This window comes from Stegastes partitus, unplaced genomic scaffold (assembly GCF_000690725.1).
Source record: "Stegastes partitus isolate 25-593 unplaced genomic scaffold, Stegastes_partitus-1.0.2 Scaffold557, whole genome shotgun sequence".
Taxonomy (NCBI): domain Eukaryota; kingdom Metazoa; phylum Chordata; class Actinopteri; family Pomacentridae; genus Stegastes; species Stegastes partitus.
The window spans coordinates 1,686-11,485 of NW_007578288.1; the positions used below are offsets into that span (position 1 = coordinate 1,686).

Genomic DNA, 9,800 nt, shown 5'->3' on the forward strand with positions numbered 1-9,800 from the left:
AGAATCCGTCTTCTCTTTACAAGAACCATTTAATAGCGTTTTATTTTTTTTGCTTTGTTTAATGCTAATTAGACGTTTAATTCCAGTTAATCTTGGTTTGAGAAAGATACAAAGTATAAACAAGAATGGGTGTTTAACTGAACTGTTTGACTTTGTTGTCTAATGTTTGTCTGCTGATGCATAAAATGACTGAATTCTCATCTCTCTGTACTCGGCTTAGGGAACTTGAGGCATGACTTTAATGAGTTTAATAAGCATAAACATAATTATCTGGTTTTAAACTCAATTAGCAATGAACATTAGCTTGCATTTCTCTGCTCAGAATTTTTCTTTTGAAAAGGATAGAAGAGATTCTGGGATTGGAGTCTCTATTTATGTCCAAGTTCTCTGTTTTCCACGCACTCCAGGGTTAATAAAGGCAGCGGATGCTGTGAATTTCCTGCAGAAAACCGTGTGCAGTACATGTTATGTTCACTAATGTTCCTGCCATACAGGGTCCTCTGTAGCTGAGTGCTGCTGAGATGGCTGGTTTTAAGTTCCACTCTTACCTTAGCACTGCATTGTATCCTCACCTCAACTGGTTCCTCTGCACAAATCTAAGAAAGAATCCATGCCTACATCACGTCTAAACAAATGTGTGTGTTTGTCCTCCTCTCTTCCACTGTAGCCTTGACGGCTGCAGCTGGCCGGGGGAAGATGGAGGTCTGCAGCTTCTTGTTGGAGCAGGGGGCGGTGGTGCAGCAGGTCAACCGGCGGGGGGTATCTCCTCTATTCTGTGCCGTCAGACAGGGACACTGGCAGGTGAGAGTTGCTGTGTGAAGCTTTTGTTGAGTCCGTCTGTGTGCACAGTAACCCACACTACACTACAATTACACCTCAGTATTTTTCTTCTTCCGTATCTCGGTCCAACAGTCTCTGATGCAGTATACAACTGAAGTAAGTTCACCCCTGTGCAAAATCCCTTAAATGTCAAATGACTTCAAATTGCATCACCTAAAAAAAAAAATGCATTGTTTCTTAGTTGACAAGTAAAGAGTTTCATCTTTCATGGACACTTCCTAAAGACTAAATTGAAAATACAGACCCCAAAGTAGAAATTGAATGAAACATATGTGAATACACCTGTGATCACTCACACACAGGTTAGAGAACTTGTGACGTTTGAGTACAGCTGTGATTTTCAATTACACAAATTGCATCAACATGTTGACAAAATGACTTGTGAACACCACAACTCTATCAGTTTTAAAGGAGGAATTTAAAAATCTTATCGTGAGAATTCACAAACAATACACAAATGCATAAAGGACACCGAAAGAACAGAGACCAAATAAAATCAGTGGTAACAGTTTTACCAGCAATCAGGAGGTATAGAAAAAGCCATAGTGCCACTAATCAGAGCTACAGTGGCAGTCCTCCTAAAGTGACACCACATACAGGGTGCTACGTTCACAATCAAGCTCTGACAAACAGTCGGGTAAGTGCTTCACACTTAGCACCCTGTCTTTCAATAGAAATGTGAGTTTCTGTGACAGCGCAGACAGTGTGAAGGACATTGTATAACATGAAACTCCATACAGAGCACCCACGAAAAACAATCTAGCTTGCTCTTCAGCACTGAACTTCGAGATCTAACTTTGCTACAATACATGAAAAGAAGCCCGACAAATATTGGAAGAACGTTCTTTGGTCCGACGAGACCAAGATAAATTTGTTGCGCTCAGATGGAGTCCAGCATGTTTGGTGTGAACCTGGTCATTGGAGCATGGAGGTGGGAGTTGGATGATACTGTTGGGAAGATGACATTTATAGACGGCAAAAATGAAGGCATGTGGATTTATATCAAAACACTGGCTGACTAGATGGCTCCCAGTCTGCAGAAGCTTGGCTGACGAGGGTTATTCCATTGGATAGTGATCCACAACGCCATGCCAAAATCACACAAGTGTTTCAAAAGAAGAAAAAAAAAACTATGACATGGCCAAGCAAGTTGCCTGACTTGAATCCAATAAAACACCTTCAGAGAGAGAAAAGAAGAGCAGCTCCTGCAAAGAGCAGCTGGGAAAAAAAAAACCTCTGAAATGGTGTATCTCTCTAGAAATGTGATACCGTCCATGCTGAAGTTGATTGAGTCTGTCACCATTAATATCGCTGAGTATATGATGGATTGAAAAAATTATAGATTTGCATTTCAGTTATTAAAGTTATACTGACTTCCGTTGCATTGAATTCTTAATGTGAGGCCTGTGTTAGTGATACAGTAAATCTAAACTGTTAATTTTTAATTTTAGAGCAGAGGTGATACAGATTTCAATCATTTGACGTTGACATGATGTTGCACAGATTGTACTCACTTCTGTTGTGTACTCTGTTTTATTGTATGACTTTAGAGTTAAGTCTAGTCCAGTTGTTTCTGCACACAAATACATCGTTCCTCATAAATTACCAAAGGCTCTTTGTGAGCGCTGTTCATTTTATACAGTAAATTTCTGTTCTCTTCTTCCTGGTTCTTAGATTGCAGAGCTGCTGCTGCAGCACGGTGCTGACATAAACATCAGTGACAAACAGGGCCGGACCCTACTGATGGTGGCTGCCTGTGAGGGTCACCTGAGTACTGTTGAGTTTCTGCTTTCTAAAGGTGAGCTATGACACAACAGGGTCTCCACTAATTAGTCTGAGGCAGCGAATGTCCATTAGCTGAATGCATTTTAATGAACAGTGTGTTATTATGAAGTGCTTAATGACTATTGTCTGTCTCAAAGGTGCATCTTTGACTTCGATGGACAAGGAGGGACTGATGCCCCTGAGCTGGGCATGTTTAAAAGGACATAAGAATGTGGTGCAGTTTTTGGTGGAGAAAGGTGCGGTCATCGACCACACAGACAAGAATGGACGAACTCCCCTGGACCTCGCTGCCTTCTACGGAGATGCGGAGATTGTGAGTGAAATTGATTTAGACTTATTGAAAACATCCCTAAGTGTTCACTCAGACACATTCCAGTGCCGTTATTGAACACATACTGCTGCGTGTTAGCGCCCGACTGTGGCTGCATTGTTGGTGTGTTTCTCACCGTCTGCGGTCTCCTGTAGGTCCAGTATTTGGTGGAAAGAGGAGCAGTGATAGAGCATGTGGACCATAGTGGGATGAGGCCTCTGGATCGGGCCATAGGTTGTAGAAACACGTCGGTGGTGGTGACTTTGTTGAAGAAGGGGGCCAAGCTAGGTAAGAACACGTATTTTTTATTACTAAATGTGTAAAAGCTTCTGTAAATGTAAAGCATGTTGTGTATTTATTTATTTCCAACGTGTAGCTTTGTGTGCAGATACTCTGCTGTCAGTTTGTGAAACACCATTTGGTAACCGTTAGGTCTGTGGTCCCCACGATGCTGTCTATAGGGCACCGAGCTCTCTCACATCTCAGTAAACACTAACTGTTTTGTCTCCGTCGAGCTTGTTTGCGTCTTGCTCAGTATCTCATGTTTCTAAGAATAAGCTGAGGCAAATTTTGTGGAATGTTGTGGAAAAATTCCTGCTTGTCGCTCACTCTCCAGCCTGTGTGTGTGCACACCCTCACTTTTAGTGGTACGTCAGTTCCATTTCTCCCTCATGTGCTGCTTGACTAATTTAAGAATGTGACTTATCACCCAAATGACATTCATAAAGCTATCTGGGTCTGCGGCTTATCTGCAGTGCACTCTGCTGTCTCAGAAAAAAAATAAAAAATTAGCGATGGGCTGAACCTTTAAATTTTCCCTGAGCACAGACTGCATGCATTTACTGCTGCAAATACGAGGCCATTTAAAGCTGAGTGACACATAATTGTATATCGTCACAGAGCACTTTGTAGCTCATTTTCCTTTCACTACAATGACAACTCTTGCTGCCGCATGACGTCTCTTCTCTTCACTCTCTCCCTCCTTGCTTTTTTTCTTAACTGCTCTCAATAAACTAAGGCTACAGAACGTCTCCTTATGATCGATCAGGTACAATCTTTAGGTAACTTTACCTTGTACCAATTTCAAGAGAATACGGTGACCATCTGTTCCCACCAGAAACAGCAACATAACATGCCTTCTGCGTCCACAGGGAACGCTGCCTGGGCCATGGCTACTTCCAAGCCTGATATCCTCATCATTCTTCTTCAGAAGCTGATGGAGGAAGGAAACCTGCTTTACAAGGTAATGTGCAACTGGCGTAGAAATCACCTCTTGTCAAATGTAAAGGGCACTTTTCCGATAATAATGAAATGTTTTATATGCGTGAGACGTCTCGCTGGACTTAAAAGACAAACACAGTCATTATCTGAGCTATAAAATTATATCTTTTTTTTTTTTTAAGTATATATGGAAAGAATTGATCAATACAATTCAGTTAAACACAAAGTAATGATTTCTCTTAGTTAGTTAAATGTAGAAAATGAATAGATGTGCATGTTCCACACCACTTACCAAAGGTGACATGATCGATGTCTGACATTTAACAGATTGAGTTTAGTAGCAGAAAGGACAAACGTGTGCCGCGTTAGCATATGTGTGTGTGTGTGTGTGGAACTGTTCAGCTATCTTTGTGAGAACCATTTTGGGTTTTAAACTATCAGAGTGAGCAGAGTCCTCACTTTTTTTTCCCCGTTTTTAAAAAAAAAAAAACACCTTCAAAAGGCTGTTTGAGGGATTAAGACTTGTTAGAATAAGGCATTGTGTCAGTGAGTGTCCTCACAAACGTAGCTCTACAAATGCGTGTGTGTGTGTGTTGTTTGAGCTAGTACGTGTGATTAATGAGAAAGGAGGGCTTGAGCCAGAGAACAGATATTGTGGGAGTATCTGGTGAATACCTTGCCCTGCTTCTCTCCCCCCACGTTTCCCACTTTTCCTTCTGGTTCCTTCCTCACTGTATGTTTGCCCTCCGTTTGTCCTCCAGAAAGGGAAGATGAAAGAGGCAGCCCAGAGGTACCAGTACGCCCTGAGGAAGTTTCCTCGAGAAGGCTTTGGTGATGACCTGAAGGCATTTAAAGACCTGAGGGTCTCTCTGTACCTCAATCTCTCCCGCTGTCGCAGAAAAACCAATGTAAGCCTCTCTGGAGACCCCTCCACTTTCTTTATTGTCTTTGTTCCTCAGCCAGCGCTGTATTTTTAGCATGATCCCTTCAGTGACTTCAGATGAGGCAATCCACTCACCAGATTTTAGTTAGTGTGTACTAATATTTTCACTGCTAAATGGATATTTGGAAAAGGCATTTCTCTGGCATGGTATCCCCAATTGTTTGATACGTTATGGAAAAGCTGTGTTCTGTGATTCCAGCATGTGAAATAATTTGAGCCTGGGCAGGCAGGGGAAGCTTGTTAGTGTTCAGATGGTAACATGGACGGGAGACGGCTGGAGCAAATATCCTGGGCAGTGGACTCAATCTCCTCAAATCTTCTTGTGAAACACTTCTGGTACCTGCTTGTGCCAACCTGCCAGCTCGCTCATGTCTTACAAAATAAGTGTCATGATTATAGCTCGACTGATTTTTTTTTTAAATGACCTCAGAGTAAACATAAAGAGAATTTAAATTTTTTAAAGCTTTTTGGCGTTTGTATATTTTTATTTCCTGAATGATTGTTTCTGCAGAAAGAATTTGTTTGCATAAGTCCAAGTCAAGCAGGAAGACTTTTGTAGCCAGCCAGCTGTTTATGCAATAATATGCTGCAGGCCAGCAGAAAGTATGAGCAAAACAGGCAGCACTGGGTTGTCTGTTTCTACAGTAACTCCACCTGGGGTGCCTGCCAGCTCTTTCATCACTTCAAACAGGGAGCATAAAACGCCAGAGAAATATTTCATCCATCAAATTAGACCATCACCTAATGTTTCAAAATATTGTCTGTGATATAAAGCAGATGATACCTGCCCTTCAAAGCTGCGTGTAGCCGAATATAACGGTTGAATTAAAGTCTCTCATTAACATTCACCGTAGCACGAACCGGCTCGCTGTAATGCACTGATCCTGCTCTTTCTGTAGGATTTCGGGATGGCTGAGGAGTTTGCGACAAAAGCACTGGAGCTGAAACCCAAATCCTATGAGGCCTACTATGCCCGCGCCAGAGCTAAAAGAAGCAGCAGGTAAGCTATTGAGCAGCTCCACAGCAGCTTTACATAGTTGTCGTGCATCTTGTAACAATGCCTCCCTCCGTCCGCAGACAGTTTACGGCGGCCATGGCTGACCTGCACGAAGCGGCCAAGCTGTGCCCCAACAACCGGGAAATCCGTCGCTTGCTGGCTCGAGTTGAGGAGGAGTGCAAACAGATGCAGCGAACTCAGACCAAAGGAGGCCTGGCCGGGGCTGCAGCCGCCTCCAGCCAGGCTTCAGGAGGCCACGAGTCTGACCAGGAGCAGGACGAAGGTCAGGAGGACCCCTCGGAGCACAGCCTTGCGAGGAGCGTGGACGGACAAAGAGACATTCTTGAAGAGGAGGAAGAGGAGGAGGAGGACCTGCAGCACGACAGGACGGCTGAAGCCTGCTGGTCCCAGAACAGTTACCCCTTCAACAGAGTGCTACCCTCCGAGTCGGCAACCATCAGTAACAGTTTGGGGCATCAGAGTCTGACCCCCAGCTCTCCTCCGGGCCCCAACAGGCTTCCTCCCCACCGCTACCCGAGAGAGCACCGTGAGGCGCTGGCCCAGCAAGGTCTGGTCCTGCAGCCCACCAAGCAGGCCCAGATTGTCAAGACCAATCAGCACATGAATTCCATGCAGGCTGGAGGAGGCGCTGTGGGGGGCCGCTCTGCAGGGTCCAAATCTTACGCACCTTCCAGCCCCTTACCCAGCAGACACATGTCCAGCATGCTGAAGCCGGGCCCAGGCATCGACATCAGTCCTCTGCCTGCACCTGACGAGCCTGTATATGGGAACCGCATGTTGCTGGCAGCCGCCTCCACCTCCACAGGTCACAGCTGTGAAAGTGAGAGCCTCCACTGCTCCCAGGCCTCCTACTCATCCTGTAGCAGCTCCAAAGGTCTGGGGCAAGACCGGCTGTCTGCGCACTCTGCCTCCTCTCTGGATGGGTTGGCCTGCTCTGGTCCTGGCCTCCAGGGGAGCCATGCTGACCCAGGAAAGGAAGGGATGTGTGGTGCAGTTGGATCTCAGGGAGGAAGCAGCAGCAGCATGCGTGTGTCCAGTTCCACCAGCAGCCTGGCGTCCAGCAGCAGCCTGTCGGACAGCGGCAAGCTAGGACCCGATGTCCGCACCAAGATCTCTGACAAAGCAAAGCACAGCCAGCAGGCCAGCTCTACAGCAGAGTACAAACCCAGACCCTTCATGGGCATAACTGACAAGACGGCACGCTTTCAGCAACAGCAGCAGCAAATCCAACAGCAGCAGCAGCAGCACCACGGCTTGCAGAGTCACCCGAGCCTGCAGTCTGCCGGTCGCAGCTGGTTGAACCACTCCTCTGACGGCCTCGTGTGTCACAATATGTCAGCAATGAACCTGCAGCCTGTCGACTGCGAGCTCTCTTACGGCAAAACAGTGAGCACTTACCAGGAGCAGCACAAACCTCCACCACCTCAGGGTGGCATGGCGATGAGTAGCTTACAAAACGGCATGCATGCCAAGGAATTTGCAGAAAAGTTCTGCCAAGCTGCCAACTGTTACAAAGAGTCCAAGCCAGCACTGGCTATGCCGCACACTTTCGTGGACAGTAAGCCCAAGCAGCCTGGCCTATCCCGAGATAATCCTGCCATTCACGTAGCTTCAATGAAACCAAAGCGATCATTTATAGAGTCAAATGTATAAAAGTGTTTGTTTTATCTCTCTTACAGTCCTCAACGCACACACAAACACACACACAAACACACACTACACTAGCAAAACTCTAAAGCAAGAGGGACTTGTTTTAATTTGTTTTGAACTGGTCCCACACAGTACAGTCTCACTATTAAGCCTTGTAAGAAGTACAGTTTGCAAGCTGTTTGTTTTCCTGTGAATACAGACACCAAGCAGCGTACCGAATGCTCCAAGTTTTACTCGTCCCCAATCTGCCGCTTAGGGCTGTCAGCTTCTGTTACGCGACAACATGTCCGCCGTCGTTCAGCCAAGCTGGAGACATTGCACTGAAGGAAGTATTTGGACATGTACTGTACAATCCCCATCAACGAAATGGCGACAGCGAGCACTTTACACACAGTTAGGCCCTGCAAGTGCTTAAACAACATATTCAATTACAGCATAATGTTATTGTGGAACAGTTCTGAATGGGCGACTGGAAATGGGCTTTGAACTGTGTTCATCACGTCCATGGTGCTGAGTGGAGAAATAAGGAAGAGGAAGTCCTCAGTCAGAGAAGTCTAAGGGACGGGCATTCCTGTGTTTTACGAAGGATGTTATAGATCCTCATGTTGTGTATATATTCTATAAATATGTACTTCCTTCTTTTCAGTGAAGGTCTATGTTAAGTGTATTGACAAGTTCAAACTTGTGTATTTTGAGTTTTAGGCACAATGTTGTTCAAATGGTGTTAAAGGTTCTAAAACAACAAAACAAAAAACATTTGTTAAATATATTTGTACATTATATAAATCACCATTAACACTGAATCCCTTTCTGTATCTGCTTGTTGTTGCTGTCTAGTTTAATTTATTTACAGCGCCAATGGCTTGGTTAATTGTAAAAGCAATATATTTTATATAGTTATTTTTGCACAGCTACTAAGACATTTTATGATTCTCAATAATGTTGAGATTTAAGTGCATGCTACAATTGCAGTTTATATGACAGAGTAAAGCAAAAAAATCTATTAAAAAAAACAGAAAACGGTTTTGGGGCACAGTGCCATCAGCTCTATTTTATTATGTACGTTAAATGCAATTGTTGCCATGTTTTCAGTATTGTGAGCTTTATTAGCTGTGATCACATACTGTAATAGAACATTACTGCCATAGCCACCATGGGAGAGAAATAAAAGACCCACTGAGGAAACACTGGTGACTTTTCTTTTAAAACACAAAGCTGATTAAAGCTGGGGACTTCTGCATATACGTCTGTTAAATTCCAGTCTTTACCAAACGAGTTCACACAGTACTGGTGAAGCCAGCAGAGCCACGTGAATCTGTTTATTTCACAGCAAAGTTTTGAATCTGGTGTCCCGTAGCGATGGGTTTTATGTTGACTAGTCATGACTGGTTTTCCAGAGCAACTAGCAGTATGGTGGAGCCTGTGGTGGGAAAAAGGTAGGAAGCATCCAAGAAAATGCTCAATTTTTTTTTAAAAAACATCACATTCAGAGGAAAGAATCGTCTAAAAAAAGGAGTTGACAGCGAGGGATGTGTCATAGGCGCGCAACGACAGCGTTTGTGTAATTACTCTCATTGCCAGACGGGAGAGAAAAGTTCCGCTCTGCAGATTTTTAGGAGAACGACCGTCATCAAACACGCGACAGGAGTGTAAACGTGTAACACGCAGCTGTTTACGCTTAAAACTGATGCAACGGATCAATAATATGAGACTTAAGTTTTGCCGCTGTGGCCACAAACGGTAATTTAAGGGTAATTACACGATTTCCACTCATTTCTTCCAGAGCGTTTACTTCTCAATAATACCGCTGAAATAACTCGGTTACACAGTCATGTCTTTCTAAAATGAGCTAGAATTAGCCGAGCACTCAGGATGGTGTCACTTCTGCCTGGAAGACCATCACGTGTCCAGTAGAAGACGAGCTTCTACCCTTTAATGAAGAGATCAGAGCTGAAAATCTCTTTGTGTCACTGGTTAGTTTTCTGAGTTTAGGGGGCTCACTGTTGCCACGTGTTGGACACCCACTGCAACTT

General features: G+C 44.4%; 1 protein-coding gene across 1 annotated transcript; it reads left to right on the forward strand.

The window, feature by feature from the left end:
* The first annotated feature begins 447 nt into the window (after positions 1 to 447).
* tanc1b (tetratricopeptide repeat, ankyrin repeat and coiled-coil containing 1b) lies at positions 448 to 8,952 on the forward strand. The gene is made up of 8 exons (XM_008288389.1): positions 448 to 801; positions 2,515 to 2,638; positions 2,763 to 2,938; positions 3,091 to 3,223; positions 4,087 to 4,178; positions 4,918 to 5,064; positions 5,999 to 6,099; positions 6,177 to 8,952. The coding sequence occupies exons 1-8, from the start codon at positions 634 to 636 to the stop codon at positions 7,768 to 7,770; spliced, it is 2,535 nt and encodes an 844-aa protein (XP_008286611.1). The 5' UTR covers positions 448 to 633; the 3' UTR covers positions 7,771 to 8,952.
* The last annotated feature ends 848 nt before the right edge of the window (positions 8,953 to 9,800 follow it).

Coding starts and splice junctions, on each gene's coding strand:
- tanc1b (XM_008288389.1), top strand. CDS start 634: ATGTGTGTGTTTGTCCTCCTCTCTTCCACTGTAGCCTTGACGGCTGCA. Junction 2,639..2,762: donor TGAGTTTCTGCTTTCTAAAG/GTGAGCTATGAC, acceptor TCTGTCTCAAAG/GTGCATCTTTGACTTCGATG. Junction 3,224..4,086: donor GAAGAAGGGGGCCAAGCTAG/GTAAGAACACGT, acceptor CTGCGTCCACAG/GGAACGCTGCCTGGGCCATG.